A 16,939-nucleotide genomic window follows, 5' to 3' on the forward strand; every position below is an offset into this window, starting at 1 on the left:
ATCCAGACCGTCAAAGATGAACACAACCTGGAACTCTTCAAACCTGCAGATTCCTGCTTCTTTGGTTTCAGGAAAGAAGTGATGAACAAGTTCCACCAAGCTGTACTTTTTCTCTTTCAGCACATTCAGCTCTCTGAAAGTGAATGGAAATGTGAACTGTATGTCCTGGTTGGCTTTGTCTTCAGCCCAGTCCAGAGTGAACTTCTGTGTTAAGACTGTTTTCCCAATGCCAGCCACTCCCTTTGTCATCACTGTTCTGATTGGTTCATCTCTTCCAGGTGAGGCTTTAAAGATGTCTTCTTGTCTGATGGTTGTTTCTGGTCTGGCTGGTTTCCTGGATGCTGTTTCAATCTGTCTGACCTCATGTTCATCATTGACCTCTGCAGTCCCTCCCTCTGTGATGTAGAGCTCTGTGTAGATCTGGTTCAGAAGGGTTCGGTTTCCTGCTTTAGCAATCCCCTCAAACACACACTGGAACTTCTTCTTCAGGTTGGATTTGAGGTTAAACTGGCACATGACAGGAGATTCTGAAAGTACAAGTAAGATCTTTGAGTGTACTCTCCACATGAACCCCCCCCCCCCCCATCCCAAATAGAAATTAAGTAAGGTGTATTGTTATAAATATTTGGTTTGTCGGAGATCTGTCTTCTAGCTGGGTTTTGACAATTTCACGCTACTTCCTGCTTTGCGCTCATCACTTCAACAAACTTTCAGAAGTGCAGACATCGACAGATGCAAGACGCAAGTTTGTTCAAGACTTTGTGGGTGGAGTCAGATATTCTGACCAGGCTTTGTTAACAAGGAGGACCGTTGCACAAGTGGAAGTAGCATCCTTCAGACCAACTATTACCATGTGCGCAAGCATAATATGGCGCCTGTCCTGCAGAAGATCGGTGGGAAGAAATTATCAGTAGTCAAGCAACAACCTATGTAATAGGAGACAATTCACAATACAAGTGTTGCAGCAATCCATTAATTGTGAATTATTCCAGTATTTTAATACCAATGTATTGTGAATTGTGCTCTGGTCCTCCATGCTCTGTAAGATCAAACCACCAGGAGCCATCCCAGGAGAAATCCGACAAAGGAAAAGAGGTAAGAAGGGAGATGTATATACCAGGCTGTCCCTGACAGCAAGGTACACCTCGATAACTTCACCATCTTCAGGGCAGACCGAACGCAGGAGTCTGGAAGAGAGCGGGATGGAGGTGTCTGCATGTACATCAACAACAGATGGTGTAAGAACATCAAAATCCATGGCCAGATCTGTATGCAGAATATGGAGATGTTGACACCATCTGTGTTTCACCTTTCAAGAGAATTTCACACAGCTGTGTTATATCCCACCCAGCACCAACACCAAGGCTGCAGCCCAACTAGTTGCTAGCATTGATGGAATTTGCAGCAACGTATCCTGAGGCTCCGGTGCCTATGGGTTGTGGACATTCTGAAGAGGAAGGGGAACACTCTGCACTATTATGTTCACTTACATCTCAAGCTCACCGGCTCACCACTTGGTTTTGCAGACTACAACATGATCTTCCTGCTTCTGCACTACAAGCAGGTACTCAAACGTCACAAGCCTGAGACCTACAGCGTCGGACATGTTTGGATGTTCAGCACTACACAGACTGGAACATTTTGGGGGTGACCTGGAGGAAAAGGTCTCTCTTATAACAGTCCTCATCTTGATCTGCATCGACACAGCCATTCCAATCATAAATGCTAAAAGATACCCAAACATTTCAAAAAATAAAACACTCACAGGACAAGAACTAAAATCCAAGTTAGCTGCAATAACCAATCCCACATCATTTGCTGAGGACATGAACATAATTTACTCAAGGTCTCACAGAGTTAACTGCTCAGACACACAAAAGCACTCATGCAAAAAACCCTCCTCCCAGCCGTCAGACCACAACTGGACCCATATCAGTTACAAAGCTAATAGGGGTACTGAGGATGCAGTGGTATGCCTCCTGTACTCTCTCCATCCCTGCCACACCTGGAAATACCCGGTAATTATGCCAGACTCCTTCTCATAGACTTCAGTTCTGCATTTAAGACAATCCAGCACCATCAGGTGATCGGGAAACTCCACCACCTCCACGTCCCCCCGCCCCTCATCCACTGGATTCACAGCTTCCTGTAACAGGCCACAATCAGTCGGGCTAGTTAGGGCAAAATCTTCAACCATCACCATTAAAACCAGCTCACCCTTCCTGTTCACCCTCTGCACCAATGACGGCGTACCTCCCTCACCTGTCACCACATACTTCAAATACTCCAATGACACTGCCGTACTTGCACTCCTAAATTACAATAACTCTCCCTCAGCCTACCAAGACTCCATCCCCCACCTCACACAATGGTGTACCAACAACTACCTTTGACCAACCCACCACTGACATCCAGAAAGGCTTTCATCAGAGACTTTCTGCCATCCGCAAACTCAAAGCACTCTCTGTCGCCCCCTGTCACCAACTGTGCAAGAGCAAACTCCAACCCATTCTACTCTACTGTTCCACGTTTACTGATTATGTTAACTGCCACCACAAATAGAATAGAACCTATCCGAGTCATTCACACTCCATCAAAAATAATTGGCCTTTCCACCCCCAACCTATCAGACCTTAAGAGTAAATCCACAAAAAGCAAAGCACAGACCCTCTACCCCTCCTTCACACTGCTTCCACCAGGACGTAGATACAGGCATCTTGCCTGGAAACTGAACCAGTACAGTAGAAGATTTGTGCTTACTGCTATAGTATTCTTAAATGAAACTTGTTGTTGCTGTTTGTGAGGCCGTGGACAGACCGAAGGCAGATTTCCCCTGTGGACAATAAAGACTATCTCTCTAATAGCAACCGGAAATTAAGAGACAAAACAAAACAAACGCAGAAGGCAAACAGGAATTTTTAAATATAAACCTCTCCAGTTTATCCAGCAGCTTAAATCTTTAGAGAAATCCTCTTACTGCTCTGCAGACGCTCAGCCAGCTCCTCCTGCTTCATTCTCCTCAGGAAGTGCAGTGTGATCTTCAGAAATGCCTCTCTGCTGCTCCTCCTCTGCTCCTCCTCCTCACCGTCCAACACCTCCTCATCCTCCCTCTGACTCTCTAAGCATTCTGGGTAATCTGAATTTAAGGTTTTCTGGATCCTCTTCAGCTCATTCTTCACAAAAGTGACAATGTTCTCCTCCAGCAGCTGGAACAGAATATGACACAATCAAACATCAGATCCATGTTGGACAGACTGACAATCCACTGGTCTAAAAAGTGCAGCGTGGAGATTATTGTGAACAGAATAGATGGAAAAGTAGTTGTTGTACATGTACAGACCATAAATATGGAGTCCAGGTGTGTTTGATGCTGCTGGGCAGACTGACCACTGGGAACCTCTGAGCTCTGCTGGTGGACTCTGTGGAGGAATCATGAAGAGTTAGCTCACATTATGTCTGTCCACACAGAGACAGACACAAGATAAAGGTCGTTTCAGTTAACGTGTTGATTAAAATATTGAATCTGATGGTTTCCCCTGACATTAAAGGGCTGATCGTACGGATTCCGCTGTGAATCAGTGGAACAGTCTGCATTTCTGTGCAGTCTTCTGTAATTTACACTTCTAGACTTGTTTTTTATAAATGTACACTTTTTAAAAATGTAATATTTGCATATGTCTTTATGTTAGAGAGGGAAATATTCTGCATAAATAATTAAACAGCATACCTCAATTCAAGAGAGGGGAGTCTATCTTTAAACATTAGAGGTACAGCCTTTGACTGGTCACTCCTCAAGGACACACAGCTGCATTCAAATCCACATCCGGGTTCAGATCCGGGTTCAGATCCAGGTTCAGGTAAGTCTATTCTCTGATAAATTCTGTTAGACAGAGAATAAGAGCACCAGGGAGGGAAATGAACTTTGAAGGTTCAAAGAGGAGAGATGTGGCTCTGCAGAATCTGAAATGTTATTATGCTGCACAGCTCTGACCAGGGACGTGTTTAACTACTAAACTACTTAAACCCCCCTTGGATCTGCTGGAAAATACATCATCAGAAAGCTGAAAAGCTGTTTTTCTGACTGTGTAGAGATACGTGGTTCTCACAGGAAATATGTGATGATCTTATAGACCATGATGCATTGCTGAAGTTTAAACTACCCAACAGGATATAAAGGAGTTAAAATGAGCTCAAACATCTGCAGCAGTAAAATATTAATATAATAGGAATATTAATCCAGAAACATCAGATATAACAGAGAAACACTGACAGGAACATTTGAGTAATTTTACTGTCAGTACATGTTGCTGATAATATTCACATACTTTTACTGAAGGAAGCCAAGGTTTTGAATGAGAGTGTGTTACTGTGTTTTATTAGTACTTTCAACTGGAGCACTCCTGTTAAAAAGTGAATATTACAGCGGCTCACCTCCGTTCAGGAGCAGGGGATCCACCTTTAAACAGAAGAGGATGAGACTTGGACTGGGCACTGCTGAGGGACACACAGCTGGGTTCAGGTTCAGGGGAGTCTCGTCTCTGATAGACCCTTTCAGACCAGGGAGGGATGACGAGTTTTAAGTCTTTAAACCAACAACTTTCCACAAGAGAAGTCACTTCCTGACATTAAGACCTGTTGATCCTGACTGAATATGTGGAATTAAATTCCTGCTAAAGTGTCTTAAAAATTGAATATCAGGAAGAAAATATGACACGTATGAAGTGAAAGAGTGAAACATTATGATGAATGAATTTAGCATGTTTTACAGCTCAGCTTCATTTAATCTGATGGTTGGCTGAAAGCGGTGGAGGAAGTATCCAGATCCTTTACTTAAGTAAAAATACTTATATCACAGTATCAAAATACTTCCCTACAAGTAAAAGCCCTGCACTGAATATTTAACTTGAGTAAAAGTATGTCGTACATGAAAAATTACTTAAATGATCGCTCGGCCACTCGATTAATCAGCTCGTCGTTTCAGCCGTACTGTTGGAGAGTTTCATTAATAACGAAACGTCTGATTTTAAAAACTCGTCATGTGTGTAAAACATCTGAATTCGTGAAGTAACTGAAGCTTGGATAATTGATCCAAGTACTTCCTCCAGTCCAACAATACATTCTGCTGGGCCAGCTTTACTCTTTAACAACATGTTAACTCTGCTCACACCATAAAGAGACAGAACAGTGACTCACGCCATCTTTAAGGGAAGCTGTCTGTTAAATGAAACCGGTGGACTCATGGTGGCCCTTCATGGACACAGAGCAGCGTTCCTGTCAGAGAAACAACAAACATACAGCAAATACTGGTCATTTATAATGATGAGGCGCCTCCTGCAGGTGTGAATTCAGTTTGAATGATAAATTACATGTTTTTATGTTTTTAGTCCATCCATCCATCGTCAACCGCTTATCCTGCGTACAGGGTCGCGGGGGGGCTGGAGCCAATCCCAGCTGCCATCGGGCGAAAGGCGGGGTCCACCCTGGACAGGTCGCCAGTCCATCACAGGGTATTTTTTTAGTGTTCAAAACTAATAACTAAAGATGAGAAACAGTGACTAATATTAAATAACTGATAGCTTTCTTTTCTAATTCACACACATACAGAATACTTTTACTTCAGTACATATTTTATCGCTGGTGGTATTTGTTTTCCGGTACTTGTGTTTTAATCCTGGCAGTGTGCAGATGTGACGTCCAGCTTCTACAAAATAAAACAATTTCAAACTGGACAAAAATATTTTTAAGTGATTAGTCAATTAAACGATCATCAGGAAAAAGAACCTGCAAGTATTTTGATAAACGGTTGATCTGTAATTTAGGCGTTTATATTATGTCAACATTTCAATAAAGTATTTCTCTTCTTTAATTTATTTTTGTAAGTACCTCTCTTGTTTTCATTTTCAATTTCTCACTTGTTTTTATTCTTATTAATTATTAATATCTAATTATTCTTTATCTATTCTCTTTATTTGTTTATTTTAACATCCACCTGGTTCCATTATCAGGATTAATTAGTTTATTAAAGATTTATTATTAATAAATAAATAACATATATGGGAAGGAAGGATACTTCCTGTCCCCAAGTGTCCAAATAAGGTTATTGTTCCTCTATCCATGTTAGAAGAGTTTATTGGTTAGAATCAAGACATGTTGTGTGTCCTTCAAGCCACGTGCAACACTTTCCACAGAGAGAGAGTCAGTCTGATGTTTAGACTCCAGTGCGACGTCATGTCAGATTCTATTACTCTCCATGAGTTGGACTCTAATATGTGAAGCCAGTGAGTTCTTGTAAACGTTCTTGTAAGTTTCACAGAGAGCACCAGGACCTGCTCGCCTGACGGCCGATCGGTCTGACGAGGACAGTTAGATGAGAGAAAGAACTGGAAGGTTCAGTGAACACTAAGAAATATTTTTATGAGCATCTTGTTTATTCAAGTAATTAACTAATGAATACTATGAATCAGGACTCAACATGGTTTAAAAAAAAGGATCAAAATCAGAGAATTAAAAGCTGAAAATATACTTTGCTTAAAAAAATAAAATGAGTTCAAAGTTGCTCATTGAACCTGCAAGAGCATTAATACAAACATAACACTGCAAGTTCATCCATTTATTCATAGATATGAAAATGTCACATTATCTTTCAGCGAATGTCAACTTGACAAGTAAAATGACGTTTTGAGTTATTAAAACAATTATTAAATCATCTAAATTCTACTTTAAAACGTTTATTAAGTCCAAAATGATTTTTTTTTAAAGTGATTTAATACAGCGTCCGGTTCAATCAGACTGTCTTTAAAGTCATGATTTGTCACTTAATAATAAGCTGAGTAACTATTTACAAAAACATGAAATTGCAGTTACATTGCTGTACAGAGAGAAATCTAAATAAATTATTATTAATGCTCCATCAGGTTCAATGAGCAAGTATGAACTCATTTTATGTTTTTTATCAAACAACAATCGCAGCTCTTCTTTAATAAATCAGTTTGGACTTTATCAAACTCTTCACATCAGCTGCATGAAAATTGTTTAAAAGCAGAATTTTAATTGTTTAAAAGCCAGCTTATATACACAGGAGTATGTTGGTTCACCACAGCAGTGACCTTTTACCACAACAAAACAGGCAGCTGATTCTAATGACAACATTAGTCATGAGCAGCCTGTACTTTCTATTTCAGTCATTGGCAGAAAGCAGAAGTCCAGTTTCAGTCCTGGAATCCTGGAGTCCAAACGGGACTGTTTTTAATCTAAACCCGGGTTTTAACTCTTCCTGACCGGCTTCTCTGCTGCCACAGAAAGAGAACAAACTGACTTCACAGCACACAGATTATCAGTAAGAAGCAGCGCCGCGCAGACTCACCTGTACAGGTGACCGCAGCTCTGACCGGAAGAGGATTTAAACTTGTACTGAGAGCAAACTGACCTCAGATCAGAGACCAACACATAGTCATTAAAGGATAAAAACTGTGAAAATGTCGCCTTTTAACCGCACAGAAGCTGCGACGTGACTCTGAGGCGTTCCCGGACTTTTTTTCTGACTCACACTTGCGGCATTTGTTAATAGTACTGTGACGTATTTCCGGGTCACGGCACTGTGTTAAGTTTCATCATGTTTCCTGAATGTCTCTGCAGTGATTGGCTGACAGAGAAGTGTTGGGGATGTTTGTGTACTTGTCTTTTCAGTGAACAATGGGAACATGACATGAATAAATTACACATTTACTAATTACTTTCACCAACAGTATGTGACCTGCATAGAGTTGTGTAGTTGTCTTAAGTTATTTTGTTATACAAACAGACTACATCAGACTTTTTATGACCGACTCTGAAAATACTGCAAATACTGTTTTGCAGATAAAGTTTCTTGCATTTGTATTTCTTGCAACAAATAAGAATGTAACTTACGCTGTGATCAACGCAGAAATGAACAGCTAATTCTGCCACTGAAGTCGGCATCGCCATAGGTTTTTAAAAAATCATAGAAAGTCATTTGTATTTAGTAATTTTACTATTTTTCGGCCTTATTTAAAGTGTCAAAAAGATGAAACCGTATTTTTAGAAGGGTTAGAACATACACCATACATACAAGTTTCAAATTATACTAACACTATCACAGAAAGTCCAATAAACAAATCCATGGTTGTTTTTTTTACTTCACTGGTGGATAAAAAAAGACGCCTCAGACACCAGAACCTGCTAAAACTAAAAGGTTAAACTTTTTCATGATGTGGTAGGAAAGGGTTCCGGTGCAGGATCGTGTTGTAGTTTGTAATTCTGACCTCCAGAGTGCACCGACGTTCATCACTGTTTATTCCATATAATCATCCACATAATCCATATAATTATTAGTGTCAGTTTGTTACACATTGTTAGGCAAAACTAATAATAATGAGTAAACAGTATGTCTGTATTCACACACAGTCAGGGACAATCAATGGTACAATTCAGAAAGTCAAAAGAATATTCAAATTAAATGTAAAAAAATTATTGATATGATCAGTTTGGCTCATTCATAATCCATCATTTACTTTTTGCCTGAAACATAAATCGAGACATATAGTAATGCCTAAAACCTACACAATCAATATCTGAATGCTCAGTAACAAGTTGGATAATCAAACCACCACCACCAAAGTAAAATCAACACCAAAGACAATTGCACTTGTTTGTTTCTGACACTTCACTAGTCACAGGTGTGCACGTGATTCTGGTAACAGATGACAGCATGTGTGAGCGTGTGAGGCCGGCCGCCCAATCACAGAGCCCTCTGCTCCCGCCGTCACACAGACCGCTGCAGCAACAACGGCAGAGGAAAACACAGCTGGAAGCTTTTCATACCGCTTATCTGTCTTTACATTCTGAGGAAGGTTGAAACGTTTTAATCTTAAAAAAGAGAAAGCTGTGTGGATCGCTGGTGTGTGTGGCGTCGCTATGACGACAAGCTACGTACTATCTCTGGGTACTGTCTGCAATGGAAAATGTAGCAGGCCGAGTAGAGTCCAGTCTATCAATTTGCGCCATGGTAGCATTTTTCGGCAAGGCAGCACAGATCGTCAGAACACCGGCAACAGTTCAACGTTTAGTCCTAAAAGACGATCCAACTCTGGAAATTCACAATCACAACCTGTAAGTTTGCTTTATTGGTTGTGAATTATATTTAAAATAAACACGGCAATGTAACTTCACAGATTTTTTAAGTGTGGAGTTGTTGTAAACGTTGGCTAACGCAGCTAAAGTTATAACTATAATGTTACACCTGATGTGAAAGCTACTGAGCAAATGTTCAAACTGTTCAAACCAATTTTAACGTAAAATTGAGTTGAAATCTGGTGATTTTTGTAGTGGTTTATGGTAAGATGTGGAACAATGGTGTTGTGTGGTTGTGGACTTGTGAGTAACTTCTACCATCTGCTAGGTTAGGGTCTCAGTCTGAAGCGGCTTTGATTTGGATCACACTACCTTGTTTCTTACGACCCGCCCTTCTCTGCTTCTGATTGGCTAGTAGTCCTTACCTGGGAACTGCGCATGTGCAACTCCTAAAAACAAGTAAGATGCATCACTCTGTAGCTCAAGAGCGGAGCGTCCAACACACAGGGTGAAAAGAGGAGCTGCAGCAATGTGCAGTATGAGAAAAATATGGTGTTTTTTGAAAATTCTAGTTTGAAGCCCAGTTGGCTGCTCTTTTAAATCAAAATTCAAAACTCACTTATTTAGGTTAGCATGTACATACTCAACATGTCTGTTTAGCAGTAAGAATGTTTTTCTAACTACTTCCTCCTGCAGAGAACACAGAGACACTGAGTCACCAGGTGAATGTGGTGTTGAAGGTGTGGAGGTGGATCAGTGTGTCAGAGGAGACTCTGTAGAAGGACAGAGAGCCAGCAGGACAGTCCAGATACACTGCTACTCTGTTAGAGGAGGAGGAGGAGGAGGAGGAGGTGGAGGTGGTTATTGTTATATGTTATTGTGCCAGACAGCGTAACGGCCACCATCATAGCACTCCAGACTCCTTGACTGATGCTTGACTCCAAACATTCTTCCCTGTTTCCTTTCTTTCTGATTTCTCTGTAACTCACTGATATGTGAACCTCTCCGCTCCACTCGACCTCCCAGTAACAACGACCAGTCAGACCATTTCTACACAGCAGCTGAGGACACTGGTTAAACCTGTCTGGATGATCAGGATATGACTGATCCTCCTCCACACGCGTCGCCTTCCTGTTGTTGTCAGACAGTTTGATCCATCTGCTTACTGTGTTTGTGTCGAGTGTGAGTTGACAGGAATCTGATGAGAGAACAAGACACAGTGCAGCTGCAGTTATTGATCTATCATTTGTTCATTGATTGACGCTTTGATGATGACAGAGCTTTGAGTGATGTCACAGTCTGAAGATGGTTGAATGTTTTCATGAATCAAATGAAAAACACACTTACACTTCCTCAGACCTGGTCTCAACCATCGGACTCCAGCAGGCTCCACCCTGAAAGTTTATAAATAATTTCTTAATATTGTATTTTCCTACACATTTGTGCAGGTGTGTGTCAGATAAAGGCATGCATTTGTTTTCAATGTGATTATTCAAAAAATGTGCAATGTCACCTAGACACATGACCAAATTAGTATTGAAGTGGCATCACTTAAAAACATGTATAATACTTAAATTTATCAGATGGGAAAACATTCTGCATTGTTTCCAAATGAACCTGCTTTGCGTCATCGGTTATAAAGAATCTGAAAGGTCCTTTACAATCCATTAATTTTCAAAGAAAATCTTTTTTGTAAGATAATTCTTTTCACATTAATGCTTTATTTGAGAGGATGGTAAAGAGACACAGGAAAGGCAGGGGGGAGAAGGGGGCACAACATGCAGCAAAGGAGCCGAGGCCACACTTAACTAACCCAGGCCGCTGCGTTAAGGACGCAATACCAGAGGAGCTACCAGAGTAATGAATGAGCAATGAAAAATAAAGGAATTATATAAATCTTTTTGACCACCAGTAATAACGTTTTCAGATTTAACGCGTTCAATCCATAGAAAGCTCACTTTATTTTACTATCAAACCTCTGGAAATAGATTACATTTTTCTTTTTGGAAAGTAAAACTTTGCTGTTCCCCATCTAACTGTTTCTGTTCTCAATTCTATTCTTAACAAATGAAAAGGCTGTTTAGAAGGTCCACAGGAATGTGGAAATGGTTAACTCTTCTGTTTTTATTTATTTTCAGTCATTCTGTCAGAAAAACAGATTAATTAAGCAGTCAGCCTTTGTCAGCTCGGTGTGTCAGGGTTAAATGATGATCGACTCCAAACTTTTCAGAATTCAGCTGCCAGGCTTTTGACCAGAAATAAGAAATATGATCACATCAACCCTATTTGACCGTCATTACACTGGCTCCCAGTATATTTTAAATCCCTTCTTAAAATATAATTTTATTAAAGAGCCTTTCCTGATTTAAAAGGTTCAGTGTGTAATATTTCTGAGGATCTATTGACAGAAAGGCAACACAAGATCCATACTTATGATTAGAGTGGTGTAGAAAGATCTTAGATAATGAAACGTTGTGTTTTTATTACCTCAGAATGAGACATTTCTATCACTTCACTCCTGAATCCTGCAGGTTGTTGTTACTCAGGTCCAGCTCTCTCAGACTAGAGGACTGGGAGCTGAGAACTGAGGACAGAGCTTCACAGCTTCTCTCTGAGAGGTTACAGCCACTCAGTCTGGAGAGGAAATAATCAACAAATAGACCAACCGTTATTAATACTGAACTTTCAATACACAGGCATGATGTAATTTAGATTACATGGATGAGGTTTTAGAAATAAGCTAGGGATCTAATCTGCTTTCTTTTATGTAAAGGTAAATCAGAACAAAAGACAGACAGACAGAAGATTTTCTATACAGTGAAATTTCCGATCCTGGCCTCATTGCAACGTAGGAGACCCTGGTGCACTGGGAGCTCTGATGACAATGACTTGCTGTCTGTGCACACTTCACCAGCATCCTAGCTAATGCCACCAGGACAGGTCTAGCAGCAATGTTCAGTGGTGGTTGACTATGTTTTTAAAAAGCCTCCCATTACATTAAAATTCAGTTTTGGTAGCTTGGCAACCACATCGTTCAGCAACCATGACAGACACAAGTTACCTTATTTGAAGGTAAATACTTTATTTACAGTAGCAATTTTCATTTCCAGAGAGTTCTGTGTATACATACAAAGAAGTGATCAAATCTTCTTGTGTTCAGATTTAGTTTCCACTAAACCGCCTGTTGACCAGTTTGTTCCCTTGTAGACCTGTCCAGTTGATTCCAAATATCCATACCATAATCCTGCAGGCCACCCACCTAAGCAGTTCATTCAGGTATGGGGCAATGCAGTGTACAGATTTAAATACCACAGTCAGTGCAGATACTTTAATATAACCTATTTACCTTTTACATGGTCCTGAATTACAGTATATTCACAGACTTGTGATAAGTATTTGTCAGATTTATTCACCTAATCAATTACAGACAGTCTTATTCGCATTGAAAAGTGCATTTTAATGGAAGTACATATTCAGTTATATTACCATAATACCATTTTATGGTCCAAATAGCTAATAACCTTAATGGGGTTTGGAGAAGAAGCGTTTGTTTCATTACATAGTCTTTAGTACTTGAAAAAGGTTGCATCTAGACATACACATGCTAAAAGGGGTTCAACTCCCCACTGTGACACCTCCACCAATGTGTCCCTGAGCAAGACACTTAACCCCTAGTTGCTCCAGAGCTGTGCGACCTCTGACATGTATAGCAAATGTAAGTCGCTTTGGATAAAAGCGTCAGCTAAATGAATAAATGTAATGTAAATGTAAAAGTCATGGTTTCTCACAGGAATTTTTTATTACACATTTTTATGACATTAATATTTTGCAGCTTCAAGAGGAGACAGCTCTTAGATAATAACCTTGTCACTATCTAGTGAGGCATTAGTACACCGTGCTGACCAGATAAATAATGTGAAGAAAAAACATCCAGACTCCCTGCTCATTGTTTTTGGTGACTTCCACAGTTTAAACCTCAGCCACGAAAGTACAGACAGCATATTAAGTGTCCTACCAGAGATAATAACACACTGGCCCACTGCTACACACCTATCGCTCTGTTCCCCGTGCAGCCTTGGGACTCTCTGATCACTGTCTCGTTCATCTAATCCCAACATACAGGCAAAAACTGAAATCTGCTAAACCTGTTGTAAAGAGGTGGCGGCACGGTGGTGTAGTGGTTAGCGCTGTCGCCTCACAGCAAGAAGGTTGCCTTTCTGTGTGGGGTTTGCATTTCCTCCCCATGTCTGCGTGGGTTTTCTACGGATGCTCCGGTTTCCCCCACCATCAAAAACATGTTAGGTAGGTAGACACTGCATTTCCATCTGGAGTTGGTCCCCGTGCGCTGTACAGCGGCTGCCCACTGCTCCCTTCAAGGGATGGGTTAAATGCAGAGGATGAATTTCACAACATGTATGTATATGTGACAATAAAGTATGTTCTTCTTCTTCTGAAAAGATGAACCAACGAGTCAAAGCTGGACACTGACTGGAGTGTTTTTGAGGCTGCAGCCACTGACCTGGACGAACTAACTGACACTGTGATGTCCTACATCAGTTTTTGTGAGGACATGTGTGTGCCGCGTAAAACCTTTAGCACATACAAGAACACAGCAAAACTCAGGCAGCTTTGTCAGACCAAAGAGGAGGCCTTCAGAAGTGGGGATAGAGTCCTGTATAACCAGGCCAGGAACACGCTGACTAAAGAGATCAAAGCTGCAAAGAGGAGCTACACTGAAATGCGAAATTAACAGCTTTGCAGCCAACGACCCTGCGTCAGTGCGGAGAGGCCTGCAGACACTCACTAACTACAGGAGACCATCCCCCAACACTGCTGGTATTCAACGACTGGCAGACGAGCTGAATGGCTTTTATTGTAGGTATGAAAAGCCCTCAATCCAACACAAGATCTGTGAAGAGGACGTGAGCCACCTCTTCCAAAGGCAGAAGATCAGGAAGGCTCCTGGCCCCGACGGTGTGTCTCCATCGTGCCTGAAAATCTGTGCAGACCAGCTGACCCCCATCTTCACACAGATCTGCAACAGATCACTGGAGCTGTGTGAAGTTCCCTCCTGCTTCAAACACTCCACAATCATCCCGGTCCGGTTTTCTGGATCTTCTTCAGCTCGTTCTTCACAAAAGTGACAATGTTCTCCTCCAGCAGCTGGAACAGAATATTATATGAAGGACACAATCACAGTAAAATCATGGAACCAAACATCAGATCCATGTTGGACAGACTGACAATCCACTGGTCTAAAAAGTGCAGCGTGGAGATTATTGTGAACAGAATAGATGGAAAAGTAGTTGTTGTACATGTACAGACCATAAATATGGAGTCCAGGTGTGTTTGATGCTGCTGGGCAGACTGACCACTGGGAACCTCTGAGCTCTGCTGGTCGACTCTGTGGAGCAAATAGAATTATTATCAACATATAACGACACAGTGTTACGTGTGCTGGGTTGTATCTATTGGATCCTGATGGAAACAGCTGGATCCACCTCCTAACACAGGACATGCACTCTGAAGAAGGATTACATGCTCATTACAATTCTTTCTGGGTAAAATACTGTTTAGAAATATATATATATATATATATATATATATATATATATATATATATATATATATATAGTATATATAGAGTGTGCGAAACTACAATGAAGAATTTGAAAAGATGTAACTGTTGTGTTTGTGGGAGAGAAAAATATTCTACAAGTTTGCAACTCCTAAAGTATTTTTCTCTGACTTTATGTAAATTTATGGATACAAATGTGACTATTTTCTACTGCTCTGTTGTTTTGCTCCAATGATTCATTCATAGACAAGTGGCATTCATGTTATATCTGACCTGTTTTCAGTTTATTTCTCCCCACAAAATCTATCTCTCGAATATATAACACTATCAGTTCTTTGTCTACGATACAAGGCAGGGAGGAAAAGAAACCGAACAGAAATCTCTTACTTTAATTTGGCATTCTCTTTTTTCAAATTATCCAGCCACATAACGATCTATTCATGAAATTAAACACTTTAGCATCTTCCTTATCCTGGAAATATCCATGAACATTAATGGTTTGTGGCATTTAACAATGTGAGAGGATGCGCAATAGAAGTAATACTGGCCTGTGATAAGCCACAGCTAACTAGAACATTTTCCAACAAGGCAGTCCATGTCCAACAGCGTATTCAAATGTAGCTGACTGAACTACTGCTAAAGTAAATCACATCACCGCACTGAACACAACTCTGACTGATGTCGTAGGGATGAAGGGGTAATTCACTTTTTAAACAAGACTAATTATTATGCTACTTGAGCTGTGACTAAATAAAGTCCAAATAACCAAGAAAGTTGATGTGATGAGAACCATTTGTGTCTAACTTTAGGAATCCGAAGGATTGTATTCACACAGCAAGCTTAGGAAGACAACAGCAATTTAATTTACCCCATGTTAAAGTGAAACTTAAGTCATCCATGTAGATTTTAATTGAATACATGAAAGTTGAATTAAAAATAGCCATCATCGTCGACTTAAAGCAGCTGGCATCTGTCAGCCTCTATGAAATCCCAGCTTTGTACTCATGTAGTCATCGTACAGCAGTCAGAACGAGTGCGTTGAGAAAATGTTAAACTGAAGCCAAGAGCTAAAGACTGCTTCTACTGGTTCTACTGGTTCTACTGGGCAGCTTCAGATGGGAGAATATAAATGTATGTGAAGAAGAACGATGCTGAAAATAAACACACAGGTTTAATAAAACTTCTCTAGATAAATAACAGTTAAACAAGAATCAGAGTTTAATGGGATTAACAGCTGACCTCTCTGCAGCAGACGGTCGGCCTCCTTTAAAATCAATGAGGCATATGTCTTTTGACCGGTCACTCTTGAAGGAGACACAGCTGGTCTCAGGTCCAGGTCCAGCAGAGTCTGGTCCTTCATAAGTTGTCCTGTTAGAGAGGATGGAAATTCACTTTTTAGTCTTTGGCCAGAGAAGCTGCAGGAGAAACTAGCAGCTTCTCTAAAGCTCAATAAAAGCATCATCGGTTTCTTTTCCCATAAAGCTACAGCCACCACCAACTCTTTCAGTGGACATATGGGCATGTCAGTGTTGTTTAGGGACAGACTGGAAAACATGTGGACCTGTCCTTTAATCCTAATCTGGCTCTGACCTTCATCATCATTCTAGGAGAACATGGACATTAGAAGGACAACTGGTCAGACTGGATTTAATGAGGACAAACATCAGCAGGGAGCAACATGAGGAGGGAGACATGAACATTTAGCTCTGATTGGCCAACGCTGTTTAATACTGACTGATACTTACTGTCTGTCAGACACATGTCCTCGCTTAAAATCAATGATATCAACCATTGACTGGTCACTCTTGAAGGAGACACAGCTGGGCTCAAGTCCAGGTCCAGGTCCAGGTCCAGCAGAGTCTGGTCCCTGCTGCTGCTCTGGGCTTCAACACAACACACACAGAGCTTTGAGAGTGAATAATGATGGTGGAGTGATTTGAGTCCTGGACAGTTAGAGATCCTCATCTCACCTCTGAGCTTTGGTCTGGCTGTCATGTTCCCCACACAGAGTGCTTTTAGAGGGAGGGACTCCCTCCTCTCTGTCCTCACACTGACTCATGCTGCTCAACTCACATCCACTTTCACCTGGAGAGGAAACACAAATCATTCATCTGCACATCAACTCAAATCCTCCTTTCCATCATTTCTCCTGGAAAAAGATCAGCTGCTCCTCCACTGATTGGCTGCTAGTTTCTGTTTCATATCAGTGGCAGCTGAATGCAGTCAGACAGCAGCGTGAGGCAGAGGAAGCTGCCATCAGCTGCTGGACTT

General features: G+C 40.9%; 1 protein-coding gene across 1 annotated transcript in view; it reads right to left on the reverse strand.

Annotated features, from left to right (window-relative positions):
- Nucleotides 1–7,509, reverse strand: part of LOC123970781 (NACHT, LRR and PYD domains-containing protein 3-like) — a 14,011-nt gene extending 6,502 nt beyond the window's left edge. The window contains exons 1-7 of the mRNA XM_046049091.1: nucleotides 7,364–7,509; nucleotides 5,194–5,271; nucleotides 4,432–4,548; nucleotides 3,728–3,880; nucleotides 3,341–3,419; nucleotides 2,978–3,206; nucleotides 445–527 (exon numbers count right to left, since the gene is read on the reverse strand). Of these exons, the coding sequence (XP_045905047.1) occupies nucleotides 445–527; nucleotides 2,978–3,206; nucleotides 3,341–3,419; nucleotides 3,728–3,880; nucleotides 4,432–4,548; nucleotides 5,194–5,240 (708 nt within the window). The 5' untranslated portion in view covers nucleotides 5,241–5,271; nucleotides 7,364–7,509. The remainder of the gene's footprint in view (nucleotides 1–444; nucleotides 528–2,977; nucleotides 3,207–3,340; nucleotides 3,420–3,727; nucleotides 3,881–4,431; nucleotides 4,549–5,193; nucleotides 5,272–7,363) is intronic.
- Between the last annotated feature and the right edge of the window lie 9,430 nt (nucleotides 7,510–16,939).

Source organism: Micropterus dolomieu, linkage group LG01 (assembly GCF_021292245.1).
Source record: "Micropterus dolomieu isolate WLL.071019.BEF.003 ecotype Adirondacks linkage group LG01, ASM2129224v1, whole genome shotgun sequence".
Classification (NCBI taxonomy): Eukaryota; Metazoa; Chordata; class Actinopteri; order Centrarchiformes; family Centrarchidae; genus Micropterus; species Micropterus dolomieu.